The 21,681-nt window shown below is 41.4% G+C and overlaps 1 protein-coding gene across 3 annotated transcripts in view; it reads right to left on the bottom strand.

Annotated features, from left to right (window-relative positions):
- mpdz (multiple PDZ domain crumbs cell polarity complex component) overlaps positions 1 to 21,681 on the bottom strand; it is a 103,933-nt gene that overhangs the window by 56,751 nt on the left and 25,501 nt on the right. For 2 of the 3 annotated variants that reach the window (XM_084042677.1, XM_084042678.1), the window contains exons 9-21: positions 19,415 to 19,520; positions 18,930 to 19,018; positions 17,767 to 17,995; positions 15,056 to 15,133; positions 13,957 to 14,036; positions 13,159 to 13,305; positions 11,957 to 12,127; positions 9,902 to 10,096; positions 8,532 to 8,741; positions 6,662 to 6,817; positions 5,198 to 5,368; positions 564 to 807; positions 36 to 139 (exon numbers count right to left, since the gene is read on the bottom strand). In XM_084042677.1, coding sequence (XP_083898803.1) covers positions 36 to 139; positions 564 to 807; positions 5,198 to 5,368; positions 6,662 to 6,817; positions 8,532 to 8,741; positions 9,902 to 10,096; positions 11,957 to 12,127; positions 13,159 to 13,305; positions 13,957 to 14,036; positions 15,056 to 15,133; positions 17,767 to 17,995; positions 18,930 to 19,018; positions 19,415 to 19,520 — 1,980 coding nt within the window. The remainder of the gene's footprint in view (positions 1 to 35; positions 140 to 563; positions 808 to 5,197; positions 5,369 to 6,661; positions 6,818 to 8,531; positions 8,742 to 9,901; positions 10,097 to 11,956; positions 12,128 to 13,158; positions 13,306 to 13,956; positions 14,037 to 15,055; positions 15,134 to 17,766; positions 17,996 to 18,929; positions 19,019 to 19,414; positions 19,521 to 21,681) is intronic. The other variant, XM_084042679.1, reaches the window with a different exon arrangement.

The raw sequence follows: 21,681 nt of genomic DNA, 5'->3' as shown, positions 1-21,681 counted from the left end.
TACTTGAAAAGTACTTAATTAAATGAGTCCTGTACCTTCCTCAAGGCCTGTATTTCCCCAATGTCTCCAATTGAGACAGCTGGCTCCATCTGAAAGTGGAACGACTCCAGTGGTTCCTCCTGAACATCAGTCCTGGTACCTAGGGACATTTTACTTGACGGTTAATTGTCATGCAAATAATTGCGTTAGCGATTTAATTGTGGGTTTTTTGGGGGCATTGAACATTGGATAAATAAAAATTACATTTCTGTTTTGACAAACAACTTCAAAATACAAAGCAATGACTGACTATGACCGATACCAATAATCAAAATAAATAACGCACTATATCCAAAATATTTCATATTTAATTCTCAAAATGTGGTGAATTATTTTTGTAAATAGTCGATCTACAAGCTCACAACGCACTATATCGCGACACGTAGAGCTTGTAGATCAGCTATTTCCATAACTTTTTTTATGTTAGAAAAATATTTTCAACATATAAACGATTAAGATGATAATTGCGTCGATCTCAAATAAATTGCGATTAGGCGATGTAATAATGGCAGGCCTGCTGGTACCTATTTCACTGAAGTTGCTGTATGAGCTTGAACTGTCCGCCGGCTCCATTCGGGAAGAGTGCTGGGACAGGTAGGGATCAGAACCACTTAGCAGTGTGTCAATCACAACTTGACCTCTTAGACCGGGAGGAGTGAAAGCAGTCGACTTCCTCTCCTCTGGAGAAAAGGGTTCCGTACCGTCCGCCAGGCCAGACGCCGCCGCGAACGGAGAACGCTCACTCAGCAAGTCCAACCGACCTGTCAGCTAGGATTAAAAACAAACAGTGGTGGGGGAAAAAGCACTAAGTCAAAATAGCAGTGGTGGAAAAAGTACTTAACATGTACTAAAGTACAATACTTGAGTAAATGTACTTAGTTACTTTACACCACTGAAAAGTAGCAATGTAGAAAGCAATTAAGTACAGTACTTGAGTATGTACTGGATAAAACAAAGCACAGCAGCCCAATGAATGTTACACACTGTTATGTCAACAACTGTTCCGACCGATGGGTGCATATCGTGCAGCTCAGTCACCCTTCTGCACTCCTTGTAATGAGCCGTAAGGAAGGCCATCAGCTGCCAGTGGAGAACAGCAGTAATTACTAATGATCCTGAGTGTGTGTGAGGCACTAAACTTAGCTTTATTATCACACCGCCACCTACAGTACTTGTATAATTCACCGGGAACCCAGGCTGGGTAGCAATGAATCTCGGGCTAATACTTAGCCACTGGGGCTCCAAATGAAAGTAAACTTGTCAGGATTTAATGTACACCAGTGGTTTTCAACGTTTTTCATACCAAGCTTCATTATTTATTTGGCATTTGAGCCACGGACCACCATTTGATGAGATTTAGACTCTCGGACCCAAAACGTAAAGAGTATTTTGTTGTCGTTGGATAAAATTGTGTCCGCAATTCCATGCTGTATTGATGTTGGTACCATAGGAGAGATAACAGGCAATGTTGATCAAAATAACAATTCTACTACATTCTCTAATTGTGTAGACTTCTTGTAAATTAAGTGATGCAGAGGTTTAACAATAATTTAACTCTTGAGAGAGTAAAATGAGACCAAATGGACCCTTACGGGTCCATTTGGTCTCATTTTCAAGAGTTAAATATCTATAAGGGTCCAATTGGTTATCAACTGTCCATCATTTAGCTGGGGACCACTGGTCCCCGGACCACTGGTTGAGAATCACTGATCTACACTATGTAACTTTCCTTTTCTACCCCAGATTTGAACTCAACTGCACAAGTGCTGCATTTTTGTTTTTACCACTGAGCTAATAGAGCCTGTCTGCTTGGCTCTGGGAAAGAATCGAATGTTGACCTTCAGGTCAAATTCGTGTCAAAACCAGAAAAAGGATCATGTCTAAGGTCGTGTCCAACCCAGACACAGGATATACATTGATAGAAGAGCAGGGAGACCAAATACAACCACCAATATAACTTGTTTAAGTTATATTATATTAATATACTCTACCTGAACAAAACATTATTCACACACAGAAAGAATATATAATACTGCTTTAAGACATACACATGCTGGAGAACTACTGAGACACAGAATAGAACAAGAAATGGGCTGTTTCGTTCTAATGGGCTGGTGTATATATTTGGGGAGCGCACTGGGATCATGGGATGGGAAGTCTACAAAGTAGGAGAACAACGGACTGATTTAAAAAATACATTCCGATATTAGAGAAGGGAGCAGTCAGGTGCGACGAGAAGACAGGAATGCCAAATAGGAAAGACTCTCAAGAGGCATCAGAGAGAAATTAAATCTTAGGGGTGGTAATAAAAAACATGGCCATGCGTACTTCTGACAAAATATTAGGGTAAGAAAAGTTTAATCCCCAGAACAAAAAGACTGACTTATTTTGAAAACTCATTAATTGTTATACTAGGAGATTATTCAGACAAGCAATTTAAAACATTTTCACATTAACTGTCAATTTCTATTTATTTATTCATGCATATTTTTTTTTACCACAAAGGTTTAACAGTCTAAATTAAACTAAATTAGGCTCCTGCAGCTGTATTCTTTTATAGATGTCGAAGCAAGCCTTGGTATTCACATTAGCATGCACTCCTATATCACAGAGGAAATTACCACGGCTAAGACCAAACAATAAAACAAGCGTTGTGGTTGTGTGCCTCCGCTAACCAGTTGCTGTTTACGTCCGTGTCTGTCCAGACTAGTAAAGGGAGTGAATGAAGACTGAATGTGAGTCGTGAGGTCACTGTGACCGTTGACCTTTGTGCACCTGCTTCTAATCAGTTCATCCTTGAGTTCAATTGGATTGTCCCAAATGTCATGGAGGGCGTTCCTAAGATATCGTGTTCACGGGGACTGCCCATAAATCCCATTACTCCGACTACGTGGCTTCCGCGTGCGGTTAGGGTTAGGTATAGGGTTAGTAACCGTCGGAATAATGCACCGTCATAGTGACGCGGACCTGTGTTCACAAGGTTGGGACCGACGTAGTAGTCAAATGTTTTACTTAAGTAAAAGTATCAATACTGCAATGTAGGAATACTTACTATTATTTACTTGAGTAAAAGTACACAAGTATTGGTATCAAAATGTACTTAAAGGACCAAAAGCCTACCCATTATGCAGAAGTTTTCAGATGTATACAAATCTTTAGAAAATAGCAGAACTACAAGCTAACAGATCTGCTCACATTGTTAGCTTGTAGATCTGCTATTTTCAAATGGCCGAAATGTATATAGATCTGAAGTGGTTAATGTATGTTTTGTAATAATAATTAAAATCTACAAAGTAACTAGTAACTAAAGTTTTCAAATAAATGTAGTGGAGTAAAAGTACAATATTTGTCTCTGAGATGTTGTGGAGTAGAAGTAAAAGAACTGCAAATACTCTAGTAAAGTAAAAAATACCTCAAAATTGTACTTAAGTACAGTACTTGAGTAAATGTACTTAGTTACTTTACACCACTGACGGACGTATAGGCGTATGGACAACCCGAAAACAGAACGACTACAGGTACGGCTGTTCGCTGGCGGAAGCATATTTTTTTTTAATCTAATTCTCGCTTCCACAGCTGGAGTTCACAGTGGCAGGTAGCCTAAGGCAAGGGCTCTAATCTCCCGAATCAAGCACGAGTGCTCTGGTGAATACTGTGTTGCTTAAGCTTTTAAACAAGAGTGAGCCTTGCGTCCTTGCATTGCTCGCATGTATGAACCAGGAGCAAACTGAGTCCATGCCCAAATCTATAAACTCATCCTAAGCGCCCAGCGTCCAAAAAAAGTTGTTTCCCCATGTCATTGGAGCAGCTCCAAGATTGATCTAGACATGTATTATTCATTGTGTCTCGGACCTCTTGTGCATAGCAACATAGCAATAATACAAAGAATTTACCTTGGCAATGAAATGCGGTGCGGTGACTACCCAAGATTAAATCATGTAAACCACAGAGATAAATGTACGGAACAGACATTTATATTTTATAGCAACCCTATGCTTCGTTGCAGAACATACATCCTCAGGCTTACTAGGGCAGTTAAGAATAAAAACGTTAAAGTAACAGTAGCCGCGGTAAGAGTTCAATAGCAGATAATAAATAGCAAAGCAATGCAGATGTGAATGTAACAGATTGGCTAAAAAGCCACTGGAGATGTTGTAGGAGCAGGAAAAAGTGTGAATTTACAAGTGGTGTGGGTGGATGGGGTGGAGGGTGGTTAGCTTTAGGGAAGAAGCTGCGAAAAATGTGATGCTGTGAATGTGGGTGATGTCATGTTCGTGTTCAGGAATGAAGATGTCAAATGAGTTCTGTTTTAGGATGGGCGTTGCTGCATCTGAAAAAAGGTGCTTCTGGTTATTCAGAGCTGAGTAATGGTTGCTGCTTTAAACACAAGTCAGTAATACCTCCCATGATATTTTTGACCCTCTTCTGCAAGAAGTGAACAAATATGTATCATTATGATGAATATTTGGGATGAACTTGGGATGAACTAGTTTTGTAAGGACTGTTCGTATCGAACAAGTTTTGTAAGGACTGTTCGTATCGAACGAGTTTTGTAAGGACTGTTCGTATGGGTGGATAGCCGTCGATCAGAACGGTATCCTCATGGGAGTCTTTGTGGGAGCTCGAGTAATCGATGCTGGTAATGAGTCAGATGGTTGGGTAAATGGTTTGAAAGGCCAGTTACCTGTAGGTAGAGTGGATCAACTCCTTCTTTGTTAGTTACAATTATTAGTCACTGAACTGAAATATCTCTGAACTCCTTTATCCGGCATCGACTTATATGGTGGTAGGTTGTACTCGCCATATAAGGACGACCCTAGAGCATAGCCGTTTCATTTATCATCCATATATTGATTAGGAGAGGTCCCTGTACAAGGGAAGCCTCCGCAACATGCTGGGATATTGCTACATTCACTTTCCCCCCCAATGTGTGCACCAAGTGACTTCTTATTTTCGACTGACTTCTTTTCGACTCACTAAACACACATGCCAATACACAGACAGTAGCCTACGCAAAACGCATCGGGCGGGGGGTGCGGGGTTATATTATATAACCACGACATGCAGAGTTTGATTCCCTGCCCTCCCATGTTTCTTGTGTCCCTTCCATCTATCTTAACAAAGCACAAATGGCCCGAAACATTTTTCAAGCACCAACCTTGGGTGTGGAAGAGAGCAGGCTCATCTGGTAGTCCAGATCGGCGCTACAGGCACTGCCGTGCAGCGCGATCATGGACGTCTGGAAGGTCCCATCGTGGTCGTCCTCCATCCCTGAGTAGCGGTGCTCCAGCAGCTTGTCATCTGACAGGTCTGATTCATTGGTGTCAATCTGCGAAACGGCATGGAAGCATGAATGACTGGAAGGTTAGGTGGCAATTGACCCTTGCTGTGTTGAATGCAAATGCAGGGTATCCAATCACGGATAACTGCAAACCGCCAGCCGTGTTATGCTTTTCTTGAGGGGGGAGGGACCATTAATATCTATATATAATATAATATAATTAAGAGAGGATTGGTCACATGAGACCAGGTTTCATTGGTTGCTTTTGGGAAGGAGTGGACAAGGCCAAGAGTTGGAAACAACTAATGGCGAACAGCAGTAGGACACAGCCAACCTGGAAATGCGTTCCTTGTTTCTGAACTGATAAACTACTAGCTAAAGCCTTTAAAAATCCCTCATTACTATATTTATAGAAATAAAAGTCGATAGGGGCAACCAATCCTCTCTTGGCCTACATTCAACATAAATGTTCCTGGCACCAAAATTTTCACCAAGAGTAAATTGTTTACACAGAGGCCACTTTTCCTCCGCTGACTAGACCTTGAAGTTAGAACCAATTTTCTGTGATTCTCTTAAGGCATCCCAATTTGGGGCATGTCATTGTGGGCTTAAAAAATTGTCGTGCATCGACTATTTCTTAAATAATTTAGATGTTTTTGTGGTTAAGTGTTTAAGACTTGCATTAGAGATGAAGGAGAAAGCAATTATGTCACAAACTGTGGTAACAGTACTAGCACATTCAGTAAGGACATGAAATCCCTTCGACATCAATTTCTTAATACTAGCCATGAATAAAATGCATTGTTGATTCGAATATTTCAATGTTTGAGATTGCTATTCATACTAATATGGCTAGTTTTAAACGGACCTTGCCAGCAGTGAAAAAACTATTGGTGAAAATTAGACGTGACAAATTAAATGATTGACTTGCTGTCCCCAAAATGTGTTTCTTAATTAGTTTTTCCCACCCAGTTTGATTGGTCCCTTCACCAACGCTAACTAACCCAGTGGTTCTCAACCTTTTCTGGATCAGGGCCCACTTGAAAATCTCAAAAAGCGTTCGCGGCCCACCCATCAGACCACTTAACACGGCTGCCGAAGTGGTCTCATGCGTGGCCCGTGTGCGTTTTCAGAGCTGGTTTATTTTAATGACCAATCAATCGATTATGATCCGACCAATGGAATCAATGGATCCATGTCGGGTTTTTTTGCCATTCATTTATACATTATTGTTATATTATAAATCTCTAAATCTTAGTTTGTTGGGGGGGGGGCCACTTGCAATACCCTCGCGGCCCACCAGTGGTCCCCGGCCCACAGGTTGAGAATCACTGAACTAACCAATGCAGGCTCTGCTCGGTAAAGGACCGCCTCAGTCAGTCCTTCCTCCTCTCTTTGTTTAACCAACATAAATGAATGAGTGGCGGTCCATGACGCTGATGGCCTTTCCTGCTCATCGTATGGGTGCGGAGAAGAGATGGAATCTCCATATACTCCCTATAGGAAAGTGGAGAAATTCCTTTAGAGTACATTTGTATAGGATTTAATTTAAATTGTTTGATTGGGTGAGATTTGACTGAGAATGTCTTGTTTACAGCTATATTATCAAAATTATCAATAATGATTTGTCTGTTGTTTTAAGTTAATTGCGAACAGTAGGGCTCCTGGGCGTTTTCACAATTTCTCCTTTTTAACCTGATGATTTTTGCAGAATCAGAATCAGAATCAGAATCAGTTTTATTGTCACATCACAGGTTTACAAGGTAAAAAAGTGGGTGAAATTTTTTAGATCATTCCCATGATGTAAAAAGCAGCAAGCAACCCAGAGAGAGGAAGAAAGAGGGGATGGGAGGGGTGGAGAGAAACATAGAGAGAGAGAGAGAGAGAGAGAGAGAGAGAGAGAGAGAGAGAGAGAGAGAGAGAGAGAGAGAGAGAGAGAGAGAGAGAGAGAGCAAAAAAAGGTTGGTATTGGAGGATTACATCGGTCAGGCTCCATTTTGAGAGGCGATACATCAAAATACCTCCTGAAAGTACATTCCACCCCCTGCAGAAGAGGCTGATAACTCCACAGTGGCTTCCTACAACTTTGTAATCCACCTAACCTTGGCAGCTCAGAGGCCTCACTGTGTAATCCAATGGCAGATCCAATAAAGATAAGATAAGATCAACCTTTATTGATCCATGGAGGGAAAATTTCAGGTGTCACAGCGGCAAAGGCAGAGAGACTCAAGCGCATGGTGCAGTAAGAGTCAAGAAACCAAACCAAGATAAGTAAAAAATAAAATAATACAATACTATTCTGCTGGCCCTAGATACTACAGTATGTTCACTGGCTGAGCAAAAAAGACACGATCCCACAAGCAAAGAGCACAGATGCCTGGGGCAATAAACATGTTGTTAGAGAGACCCAATATTTTGACAGGTGCTTCAGTGCATTTTAAATGTGTGAGGAGTTCGTGCTCTCGGCCAAATTCAATAATGGAGCAATATCAAACAAAGGGCACGAGGTATTTTAGGCCGCTCGTGCCCTTTATAAAGTGCCGCGCTTGAAGTGGTTTATCATGCAGACGATATCGTCTTTCCTGCATGAAAAATTCAAGCCACCTGTAAGGTGAGCCCTCATTATTGGATACCGGGCCGCATAGTAAAAAGAGAAGACTCAAAGTGCACCTGCGAATAAGTCTCTGATAAATAAACAACCTACTCAACAGCTAAACCACTGCATTCCCACCAGTAATGAATACTATATGAGAATACTCTTTTCTCAGCTTAGCGCGCCAGAAATTAATGCAGACTTCTTCCAGCCTCCTGTGCTTAGTCCTATCCCCACAACACTTACACACACAAACAGCCACTGAGATATATACGTGTACACACATAACGTTGCCGTCGGGCGGAAACCTTGTATCTCCATATTTAAGTATTTTCTTTCGTAAATGAATTCCCAGTTCATCGTACAAGAATGTTGCACAAAAGCAGTGAAAATAGCAGAACAACAAGCTCACAACGTGCGACACGTTGTGAGCTTGCAGGTCGGCTATTTTCACTATCTTAAAATGTTTTTAAAATAAGAAAGTTTTTTTTACATGGTTTCCACCGGACGGCGACGGTAAACAAACACTTTCCACAGTGCTGCACACAGCAAACGAAACAGAGAAAAAACAAAGAGAGCAAATAAATAAATAAAATAGCCAGGTTGGATTTCGCTTACAGGCAACGGCTTGGCCACTCCTATTTGGACCGCGCCGAGCTTGGCCCCTTTCAGGGCCTGGACGGCGTCCTCCAGGCTGGCGTCCTCCAGGTCGGTGCTGTTGACGAACATGAGACGGTCTCCCGGCAGCAGCCTGCCGTCCTGCTCGGCCACGCCGTTGGGAACCAGAGAGCGGATCACAATCACCGTCTTAGCAGGGTCCGTCGGGTCCTGAGGCGGAGCCAAAAAGGCAGAGCCACGGTTAAGCGAGGAAGAATTTGGGAGGAAAAAACGAAGAGGAAAACAAAGAGACCACTTGATGCAATCTTTAGTGAAAAGGAGTTAGTTTTTTACGGGTATGTTAGTAAAAAAATAAACATTTTTTGAAGGTCAGAGGCTGTTAAGTTAATGCTAGAAGACAGCAGTTGCAATGAAAATTTCCAACTTGACAACCGTGGTGTGAATATACAGTAGGACAGTGGTTCTCAAAGTGGGGTCCAGGGACTCTCAGGGTCCCTTGAGGGGGCTCCAAATGGACCCTTACAGGTCTGTAACACTTAAGAGTGTAAAAATAGAACCAAATGGATTCCATGTGTAGATTGTGTACGCTCTCAGAGTGTACAAACATTTTTTTGAGACCCACTGCATTATGCATTAAAGTTCATGTTAACCCATTAAAGCCGGGAACGCATACTGTGTCATTTTAGATTTTTAGCTATAACCATTATTTTATACTTTGGGCTATTAAAAAATAGCAGATCTACAAGCTCATAGCACAGAGTGTCGCGCTACAAGCTTGTACTGTAGATCAGCAAATTTGCAAAATGTATATGTATATTCAAAAATGTGCACAAATGTTCCCAAATTGAAAAAAATAGCAGATCAACAAGCTCATAGTGAGGCTATGAGCTTGTATATCTGCTATTTTTGAATAGCCAAAGAAATCTAAAGTGACACAGATGCATTCCCGAATTGAATTGGTTAAGAATGCAAAAACAGAACAGAGCCAAGGGCCCAGTGTGTGCCAGTCAGAGTGACAATGAATACACAGGGGGAAGGCTTCCTTGTATACAAATAAATATAAGGCTTAAAAAAGTATCTGCGTCAAACTTGTCAAAGAAAGGATCAATAATGCTACATACTGTATATACTAACACACAATTGCAATACCTCGTACCTGTACCACCTTTTGAATTTGTTTTAAAGTTAAAGTGTTTAGTGCAGATTTATAAATATTGAAGCAATGAAAAGTATTAACAAGAGCTTGTGACTAAATAATAACTACATTAGAATCATTGGAACAGAAGTACATTTTTTCCATTCCCTGAAAAGTAAAAAGTAAAAAGTAAAAGTTCTGGACATACAAGTTTGTCCCAGTCAGAATCCCCTACCTGATAATCCAGAATGCTGAATCCCAGTCCTCCCTCTCCCTTCTCCAGCTCGATGTTCTGCACCTCACACTCCCACATGGCCAGCGGAGCTCCCAGCGCCTCCTCGGCGCTCACATTATCCCGTTCCGACAGCTCCGCCACTTGCACCTCTGTGTCTCCGGGAGCCGAGAACCCGGCGCCGAGGTCTATTTGGTCCTGCAAGAATCAAATCCCCCCAAGATCTCAGTGTGCTGCTGCACGTACAGAAGGGCTCTCATTTTTACTCCCAACCCATATAGGCCTGCTGCTGCTGCTGCTACCCCTTCTGGTTCCATTTCATAAGTTTCTGTCAGGAGATGAAAGGGATCTTTGGGATTGGTAAGGGCCTGGGTAATGTTATCACAGTTAAAGCTGTACAGATGAAACCCCCCCCCCCCCCAAAGGGAAGCTTCCTTTTGAAGTCTCCACGTTGTCGGCCATTGCTGTCGAGGTATTATGTTGATACTGCGCCGTGGGCCGCCCCATGCTTATCCCACAATCTTAATCCATTGTCATTGGCAATCTAGAAAACCAGTGGAGCAGTGGACAGCTATGGCGGCTTGGTTAATGAGAGTTCATGGGTTGTGAGGATGAGCCCTGAAAATATTTTTTTCTCTAGTTCAGTGGTTCTCAAAGTGGGCTCCGGGGACCCCCAGGGGTCCTTGAAGGGGTTCCAAAATCATCTAATATAGCATCACACAGTCAGCGTAATCACTTTAACCCTATATCGGCTATTTGAAAATAGCAGATCTACAAGATCACGATGCGTCGCTACACACGTTGTGATCTTTTAGATCCTCCATTTTCAAAGAAATAATGAAAAAGTTATAATAATATTATAACTTTTTAATGATATGAAGCATATGATGCTTCATATCATCACTTTCGTTCTATGGTCCATTAGCATGCAGAGCTATGTATTCAGTATGTATGCCAGGAGTGCCATTGCTCAGCATTATTGCAGCAGATAGGGAAGTCCCTCTCCTCCACATACACTAATAATGCATCATAAAATACATAAGATGCAAATAAAAACGTTTTCCCTCCCCTGTATATGAACTAGAGCCAGAGGTTCTCCAACTTTGTCATGTCAAGGACCCCGATATTGATACGTATTTGGCCGCAGACCCCCATCTTAAAAGATACATACAGTATGTATGTTTTTGAAACATTGTAACAACACACACCTTTTATGGTGGGTGGGACCCTGGCACAAAATCTTTTAAGATGGGGGTCTGCGGCCAAATACATATACATTTCGGGGTCCTTGACATGAAAAAGTTGGAGAACCCCTGCTCTAGTTGATATAAAGAGGGGGGAAAACGTTTTTATTTTCATCCTATGTATTTCATGATGCAGTATTATTGCATGTGGAGGAGAGGGACTTCCCTATCTGCTGCAATGTTGCTGAGCAATGGCACTCCCTGGCATACTGTACATACTGAATGCATAGCTCTGCATGCTAATGGACCATAGAATGAAAGTGATGATATCAGCACTGCAATCCACTATTTTGTTTCCCATATGAGGCTATTATTTTTGAATGCTCACTCATGCACCGAAAATGAGCCGTTATAAGATTTCTAAAACGTCTAGACAAACGTATTTCCATAACTTCATTAGTTATTATAATGTAATTTATTGTTATATACTGCATGTTCTTTTATTCGTGTCTGTCAGCGCATATACACTTTTACACCAGGGGTTCCCAAACCTTTTTATTTCTCAAAAGAGAAGTTGATTGTCTCTCCGGCAACCAAACAAAACAAAGAAATACATTATAACCACAAGCCCTACTTCAGAAAAACAGCAGATCTGAAAAAGCTCACAATGTGTCGCATAGTGACATGTTGTGGGCTGTGAGCTTGTAGATATGCTATTTTTTAATAGCCAACATATAAATGGATAAAGTGGTTAAAATGATTGTGATGTTATATTAACTATTTTTGCTGGGGACCCCATGGACCCCCCCCCCCCCACACACACACACACACACACACACACACACACACTTTGAGAACCCATGCACTACTGTACCTTTACTTCAGACGTTAAGGGAAAAGCCAGGGCTCCTGGTTGGTCAGCGTCCATGTCAGTCTGCAGAAGAGGGGCGGGCCTACAGCATGCCATGTGCACCCACAGAGGAAGCTCCTTCAAGATGCTGACCACTTCCTTATGGGACTCGCCAATCAGGGAGATGCCATTCACCTGGGGATCATGGGAGATATATGGGTTACGGAAAAGAAAATAATCTGCATGCTGACTTAAAAGGGAAAAAAAAGTCTGGTATATAAGGTAGGTCTAATCTTCTTAACTTTGATGACAGACGGGAAGAAATGAAATAAATATGACACCCATTTTACAGCGGATTTGAAGCATTACCTGTGTCTCGTTCCGGTAAAATAATTATGATACATTTGCCCGTTGCACGGTGTGTGTAACAGCGAGTTTTCTATTGCCCAAGGTGGTCTAATGACTTGTAAACAGCACGTCGAGGTGAGTAAAATGCAAGCCGCGTCAAGCTAGCAGTATTATTGAACAATATTATAGTTATGAAGTTCAACTTAACCTGGAACACATCTGTGTCACTTTTCATTTGAACTAAAAAGCATTATTTTACACTTTGGCTATTCAAAAATAGCAGATATACAAGCTCATAGCGCGGCACCGAGTGCCGCGCTACGAGCTTGTATATCTGCTATTTTTGAAAAATCGTGAAAATTTGTGCAAATCTTTGAATATATATATTTTGAAGCGGTCTCTGGAACAAAACATTTTGAGATGGGTGTTGGCAGCCAAATACATATAATTTTGGTGGTCCTTGACGTGAAAAAGTTTGAGAACCACTTTTTTTAAATTTTTCATAATACTGTTGGGATTTAGAAGACTTTGTAGAATCGGCTTCAGGTCTTAATGGGTTAACCACTTACTTAAGCCCTATGTATTATGGTTGTAGCTGTTCTCTATCCATCAATCCATCCATCCACCCACCCACCCATCTATCTATCGATCGATAAATTAGCTTGTTGATCTACCAATGTTATAATATGATAATGGAACAGAATGACGTATGTTTTTGCCACTTGTGTCCCCGGCCGTGCAGCAACATAACCCTCCCCCCCGCTTGACACACATAACCCCCCCCCCCCCCCCGCCCCCCCCCATACAGCAGCCTGTAAATATTAATGACCTGTCTGAAATATTCAGGTCATGGTTTAAATTATTTTTAGGACCTCTACCTCCAGCAGTTCGTCTCCACTGAACAGTTTTCCGCAGCGACCCACCGGTCCCTCTGGCAGGACGGAGCGGATGTAATGGTGGCCGCTGTTGGCCTCCAGACTGATGCCCAGGCCGCTGTTCTCGCTGAATTTCTCCACCTGAGCCACCTAAACGCGGTGATGGAAGAAAGCACCACAATCAATGTAGAAATACTCTTTTAACAGGTAAAAGTCTGGCATTCAACAGTTTACTTGATTAAAAGTACAAAAGTATACGCATCAAAATAACATTAGTGAAATGTTTTTCGAAAATAGCCAATCTAGAAGCTCGCTACGCGTTGCTAAATCTACAAAGTAACTTGCAACTAAGGATGTCTAATACATGGAGTGGAGTAGAAGTATACTTAATGTAAAGTAAAAGTATGTCAAGTACCACCACTTTCCACCACTGCATAGCAACATAACCATAACTCAAAAACTCAGGTTGCAAGGTGAGTTTAGCCACATTAACCCTGGTGTCCCTATTTTTGGCAAGTCATTATAGGTGAAAATTCTCCAAAATAGCTGAGGCTTGTATGCTTAATTAATACACATTGTATACCGGTATCGGGCAGGAAAATAGTGTGGCGTGTACTCGGCCGTCACGCCACAACGTAAAAATGTTTACACTCTCCCGAGTGTTAAACAAACACTCGGGAGAGTGCTAAAAAGGACCCATAAGGGTTCACTAAGTACTGGTGGTGAGGGAGTCTAAAAGTACAATTTCCGTGCGAGTGAAAGAGAAACTCGGCTTTTGATCAACAAAAACAAAACACTTACTACGACTTCATTGCTGGGCCCCAGAATCCCCATCCACTTGTTCATTAGCTCCTGCTCTTCAAACGCCGTTAGCTTGATCCCTTGAAAAACATGATATATGGCACCGGCTTAAAAGCAACAAAAACAACAACAGCGGGGACCAGTATGCAGATCTATGCAAAGCAATTCACGCCAGGCAGTGCAACTTAACTACCCTCTAACTCTAGGCAAAGTGCTTCAGATGGAGAGGGGAGGCGAGTCTCGCATCAAAGAAAATGTCATCTGCCATCTCGTCGCTGTCGAGCAGAAACCTCGTATCTCCGTGTTTCAACTTTGTATACAGTACAGTGTCACACAAAAGTAGCACAAATTGCGGATTTACAAGCTCAGATCGTTAGCGTTGCTATTTGAAAATTACTTTTTTTAACCCATTAAAACCGCGAAACGTCTGTGTCATTTTACATTTCTTTGGCTATTAAAAAATAGCAGATATACTAGCTCATAGTGCGTCACTTCGTGCTGCGCTATGAACTTTTAGATCTGCTATTTTTTTTTTTATCATAAACATTTAGGCAAATCTTCATATATATTTTTTAAGCAAACATTTTTAACTCAAATATTTGCTTCTGGTGGTCCCTGGAATCAAATATTTTGAGATGGGGGTCCGCAGCCAAAAATACATATACTTTTGGGGGTCCTTGACATGAAAAGGTTTTGAGCACCACTGATATAGCATCATAAGTTTTTCAGAAAACTGTTAGGATTTAGAAGACATTTTTAGAATCGGGTCTCAGGTCTTAATGGGTTAAGTATTAAGTGTGTCTGTGGATTTTATAAATCTTGAACCAATAAAAGGTAAGAACAAGAGCTTGTGACTAAATAATAACTACGAGTAAAAAGTAAGTAAGAAAGGTATGTTTTGAACATACAAGGTTTCCACCCGACAGTGACTATTCTGCAATCACGGTGCTATCTGGGAAACCATGGCCAGCACCGGTCTCAGTACTTCACATAATTAGAGGGGGCTCAGTGTGCTGCCGTAATAGCCTGCATCCTGGCGGACCGGTCTCCATTATGTCATCATGTCAGTGTGCTCAGTAAAGGGACGTCAGCCTCCTACCGTTTCTGTCCTCCGTTAGCTGATCCTCGGCTGGAGTGACATCGGATATGTCGACTTGGGACTGGAGTGGCTTCTCATCTGTGAGCAGTGGATGAAAGCACCGTTAAGGATGGCAAGACGGCATGGCAGAATAAACACAAGATACAAATGCGCACTGACCACGGAATGCACAATATGAAAACAACCATCTGCAGCGGTGGACAAAGCATATGCTCGAAGTAAATATTAAAGTAATTAAGTATTAAAAAGTACAAATAATGAAGTACATGTTCAGAAATGTTCAGAAATGTTCAGAAATGTTCAGAAATGTTCAAAAATGTTCTAAATTAGAAGTGAGCTTGTATTGGGGGTTAAATGATAACTTTTTTTTTTTTACAACCAAGGTTTATGTTTTAGCTTGTAATTAAAGTAAATAAAAGATGAGTGTTACATTTTTTTCATTTACTGCTTTCTATAGTTTTGGCAATTTACGCAATATTTTTTACAATTGGCAGGGGCATTCTGGCAGGTGGCTAAATATGTCTTTTTTTTACACAATAAAAAAGGTCCAGTGGTCTTTGATGGCCAGATGTGAGTCATTGGGGGCTAGAAGAGCTACTGTAAATAATAATAAAGAAATCGCAGGGTTATTGTGTAAAAAGAACATATTTAGCCACCTGCCCGAATGCCCCCGCCCACTGTAAAAAAAGATCGCAAAAATTGCAAAAACTATAGAAAGCAGTAAATGAAAAAAAATGAACACTCATCTTTTATTTACTTTAATTACAAGCTAAAACATAAACCTTGGTTGTAAAAAAACAAAGTCCTTTAAGTGGTTAATCCATGATATATTTTTGGACGTTTCTTCCCGAGAGTCCCTTCCTAGAAATGCAGTGGAGTCAAAGGTACAATATTTCAAATCCTATTTAAAATTTAGCGGAGATCAGCTTGCGAAAAAACTAAAACAAATACTGCAATAAAAAGTAGCATACAGTACTCAAGTAAATGTACATACTGTTCACCACTGTGCACCACGTAGTAAAATCCTCAGCGTTTAACTTTAACGAACCCAAAGACCCGCCATTACAGCGTACCCATGGGCATGCACATGCATGTATTGAGCAGTATATCCATCATAGCTAACCAGTACATACATGTAATCGTTTTCCTGAGCTCTGAACTGTGAGCTTGCTCCTGTCCTGACTACCAATGCTCCAGAGTGTGTTATGATGAGAGTTTCCCTGCAGCGCTGCTTGCTGCATTATGTGTTGATGTTTACTACGGACTCAATTACAGACCTCATCTAGTTCAAGGTCTCCCCGTCAGGGCGGAGGAGGGCTCTGGTTTCTATCTATAGAGCTGCGGTTGTGGTTTTTGGGGGGGTGGAAGCGTAAGTAAAAGGTTCCTGGCCACATGTGAAGGATTGAAGTCGTGGTGTTAACCCGTTAAGACCTGGGACGCAACTGTGTCACTTTTTGATTTGAGCTAAAAAGCATTATTTTACACTTTGGGCTATTCAAAAATAGCAGATCTACAAGCTCGTAGCGCGGCACCGAGTGCCGCGCTACGAGCTTGTAGATCTGCTATTTTTGAAAAATCGTGAAAATGTGTGCAAATCTTTGAATATATATTGTTTTAAAGCAAACATTTTTTACTCAAATCTTTGCTTCTAGAGGTCCCTGGAACAACATATTTTGAGATGGGGGTATGAAAAAGTTTGAGCACCACTGATATAGCAACCTACGTTTTTTCAGGATACTGTTAGGATTTAGAAGACATTTGTAGAATCGGCTTCAGGTCTTAATGGGTTAACTAATGGTGAAGCGGATATGGAAGCCCCATGACAGCGGCGAGTTCAATATTGTCCCATGTCGGGTGGAAACCTCATATCTACAAGGTTTTCTGCCTGACAGCGACGATATCATGTTGTGTTTCATGTCAATTCAGAAATGTAAACTCATATTTGCAAGCAATTCCGGATGTGAGTTGAGGAAATGAACCCTAGTGTCCCTATTCTGGGGGGCGAACATCCGGCAAAAAAAGAAGATCAACAAGCTCAACGTTTTGGTCTAGAGGGGAAAGAAGAAGCGGGCCTAATATAAAGCCCGGGGCAACTCCGGTCAATGAAGTATATAGGGTTTAAGTGGTTAATAAAGTCTTCATTCAGTAAGGCAGTCTTCCCTATACATTGATGGGAGTTATCCAAGTTATCTCTGCAAAGGATCTCACTCAGGGCCTCCTGTTTTTGCAAGTGGCTCTGGATAAGAGCCTCTGCTAAAAGCTTAAACTGTGTAAAGTGTAGATTGAATTTAGAGGTCAAACCAAAATTCCTGCATCAGGTAATAGTACTCTTGACAGAGCTGTGATTAAACAAGGACAGTGGCCTACATTCTGGGCCTCGTCCTCGCTACCTTGAGCAGTCTCCTCTCTGTCCGCAGTGTAAACTACAGCTACAAAACTAAAAGAAAGTAAGCAGTGACTCACACCCAAATACTGTTAACAAAAGATCAGGCAGGCTGCAGCTGTCTCCCTCTCTTAAATTAGTGTAATTAGTTGCAGCTGTTTATGCCTCATTCATTCATTCATTCATACATACATACATACATACATACATACATACATACATACATACATACATACATACATACATACATACATACATACATAGTCAGATGTAGAAGTGGCTAGCACTGCTTAATAAAAACGAATGAAAAACGCAAAACTATAATGACCTTGGCTGTCCGTCCTCTCCAATTCCCTGAGGACGACGGCGGTGGTGTTGGGGATGGTGGCGGTGGTATAGGCGGGGAGGGTGGCGGCTCCAGGGGCCACCACCGGCGGAGGGACCTCCTCCGGCTGGAAGCCCCGCCGAACCAGCTTGAGGTGGACCGTCTGCCCTGTGTGTCTCAGTACCTCTACCGCCTGCTGGTTGGTGTAGCCCTGGATGTTCACGCCATCCACCTGCAGGGGGCAACAAATTGTGTGCATATATTATGGGGCAGTGATTATGAAAGTGGGGTCCGGGAACCCCCCAGGGGTCCTTGAGTTGTTTTGTTTTAACAACACAAATCTTGTATGGGGTCCCTGGTACAAAAATCTTTTCAGATGCTGCTCCGCGGCCAAATACATTAATTTGGAGGGTCCTTGACATGAAAAAGGTTGAGAACCAATGGCATGGGGATTAGACCGGGAGGAGGGGGTTAGAGCAGCCGCAGTCAAGCACTGAATTGGCAGTCAACAAATACACATGATTAGCATAAGTGAAATTGGTTTGATCTCAATGGTAATTAACATTGAGAGGAATGCTAACAACAGCAACGGAGGAAGGGTGCACCGGGCGTGTGTGTATCCCCCAATCTCCTTTGGCAGCCACTTTGTTTATTTAAATAATTCTGGGGAGCATTAAGCCTCACGCATTTGAATAATTCAGACTTCGTTAACAGTCCATTAAGTGTTTTTTAAGTTCGTTCCTGCAGCGCATTACCGATGTAATTTCACTGCGTGAGGATTTGTAGAACACAGACATGGTAATCCCCTAGGTCAAATCAAGACTTTGTGAGAATTTTTGAAAACACAGCACAAATATTTAATATTTGGTTTGCGCTTTAAGTCAAACTCAAGACAGAAGACAAATTAAGTCAAACTCAAGACAGAAGACAAGTTAACTCGGGCCCAACACACGAGAGTTTAACTTCCTTGCTGATGTGTTGTTCAAGACTTTATCCCTAAGTGCCTGAGTGTATAACGATCTGACTCTTATATAATCCCCTCCCGTTGTCTAAATTAATACATTTAATCTCTAATATAAATGGGATAAAGCACACATTGAGCAATTTACCTCATGCCAGTAAATGAAGAGAAGTTTTAATTAAATCGAGTGAAGTGAAGTACTTACAGCGATGATCTGGTCTCCCACATGGATACGGCCATCCTGTTCAACAGCGCTGTCTTTAGTTATGCTCTTAACGAAAATGCCAGAGGGCTCTGAGAAGTGGAGAAAAAAATAGAGGTATCCATTAACAAAGATATCGCTAACATCCATGGAAGAGAGAGGGAAATGTCACTTCAGTGGTTGGCTTTTGTTAAATAGTGACACTGGGCATCCTTGTGTTTTCCGTTTGATTTTTTACTCTTCAAATACATGAATCATATTTGATATGCTGCTGCAGAACGGTGATAATGCTAAGGCCCAATTTCTTACACAAAGGCTCATGAGTCATGACAGCAAGTCATAATCTAAATTTAGTTGGAATGATTTTTTTGAACACAGAAACAGAGGTTATACTGAATAACTGATAAAGACACCGGTGCAGAAACATATGGCTGACGCTTACACCATTTGCTAAATTGTAAAACTCGCCGAAATCTACCGACTCTCACCTGAATTTTTGTCTCCCACGTAGCCTGCAATGGTGATCCCCAGACCCTGGGCGTTCTTGGTGAGCTTCACTTCAAAGGCCTCTGTGTCTTCTTCCTCCTCATAGCTCTGTAGAAACAGTGATACAGGAAAGGTGAGCCAACATCAGGCCACTGCCAAGCCGCAGGAACATGTGACTAAAAGAACGGTGGCAAAAAGATAAGCCTGCAAGTAGGGATGGGATGATAATCACTTATTCTTGTATATCGCAATAAAAAAACACAATTATCATATCGTAGACATTTTATATCATTGTGAAATTGTCCTTCATCGTACACTGGACTCGAGTTGGCTATGTACTTTGTACATATGTCTACACTAAATCTCTTCGCTAAAAATAGCAGATCTACAGTACAACAGTGTGAGCTTGTAGATCTGCAACACAATGGCAATTTTTGGCTAATGGTACCCCCAGAATATGGATGCTGGGTTCAAGTGGCAAGTGTCAACAAAAGTGGCATTTTTTTTGTTTTAAGCATCTACAAGCAATAATATCGTTATTATTTTGGCCACGATAATCGTGACATGAAATTTTCATATCGTCCCAACCCATCCCCCTAAACAGGAAAGTTGAGCCAACATCAAGCCATTGCCAAGCAGCAGGAATGTGTGACTAAGAGAATGGTAGCACAAAGATAAGCCTGCGTTCCCTAAATCCTACAAATGGCCAACAGCGCTCAACCCCTGACTTTCTATTATCTTCAAACACTATGGTTTATTGTGCACGCTGACCATGTCAGACACGGACAGAATGCAGCTGACGTGCGTGAGGATGACAGGGTATAATATAATGCACGAGTCACTGAGATGCATTTGTATGTAAATGGAGCACAGATTTGACAACGGCCATGAAATTGTTGTTTGCAAGCATTTAGTGCTGTCAGCGCTCTCCAAAAGAATGACTAACAGCTGACGTAACCCACTATTCTAATTCTCCCAAACCACCCTCCTTCCTTTATTCCACACCTGACAAAACAAGACAGGAAAGGAAATGGAAGACAGAACTTCATGTCCAATACAATTCAGACATTAAGTATATACCTTATTATGTGATGTCCGTCTGTGTGTTATATGGAAATCAATGGAAAAGGAAGGGCCATTTTAAATGACAACGTTTCAACCCAAACGGCTCTTCATCGGACCTGATGAAGACCTGTTTCAGTTGAAACTTTGTTATTTAAAATAACGTTTTCTATTGAGAGCTGAGAGACTTCCCTTTCCTTCTCCAGTGTACGTATTGTTGCTTTGGACTCTATTATATGGAAATCAAAGCATCATTGTCATGCCAGACACTGTATGCAGAGAATCTGCTTATCTCAAAGGAAATTCACACTCAAAGTGTCTGAATGAGGCGCCTTGTCTGATCAATAGATATATCACTATAGCTCAGTCAACATTGTAAAATGCATGTGTGGCAACATATGATATGTCTGAAGGTCCAATCTGGAACAATTTTAAACATATCAATTAGGGTTATATTTCATATAATTTAAAGCCCCATATCAAGGGGTTTCCTGTTTACTAGTGTTGCCATTGCTTCCCAGGTGGGTCCTCTACCTATTCAGTTAGATGGATTAGCAATCCATCGGTTTAAACCACTCGGCCACCTCGTCCTACAATATTAGATCTACAAGCTCACCTCATGTAGTGATGCCCCACATTGTGAGCTTGTAGGTGGGCTATGTTTGCTATTTGTCATATGACTAAGTCTGGCTTAGTCTGGCTTAAGTAGTTAACCTCTGCTTGTGTCATCCACGAGGTCCTGTGATCTTTGTAAGAACATTATGGTAGTGTCTGACATGCAGCAGGACCAGACTCAAACCCATGGCATCTCACTTCTCCTTTCATATCCATGTGTGACTTTGTAAATGTGACTGGACATGTTTTGCATGAATTTCCCCCTTCTGTTATTTCATTATTATCATAATATATCAACACAATGTTATTTTTTTTGCTGTCATATTCCAAGTATTTTAGCTGTCAGATGAAATACGTGCACCTTCCAAAAGTCAACTTGTCATTTAAATAACGGCTTACTTTCAAATAATTGGGTTTTAATTGGATTAATGGGACCCTGATTTTGTGAAACATTTGTAAAGTTAAGTTAGTTAAGTTAAGCTTATAATAAGCGACTTTGGGCGAAGTTGGGGCTTGCTTCCTAATGTTTTTTAAACCAGTGGTTCCCACATGTTTTCATGTCAAGGACCACCAGATTAAAATGTATTTTGTC

This window comes from Gymnoscopelus microlampas (genome assembly GCF_963454915.1).
Source record: "Gymnoscopelus microlampas genome assembly, chromosome: 19".
Classification (NCBI taxonomy): Eukaryota; Metazoa; Chordata; class Actinopteri; order Myctophiformes; family Myctophidae; genus Gymnoscopelus; species Gymnoscopelus microlampas.
The sequence above is the reverse complement of the archived record's forward strand: the minus strand, read 5'-3'. Positions and strand labels throughout refer to the sequence as shown.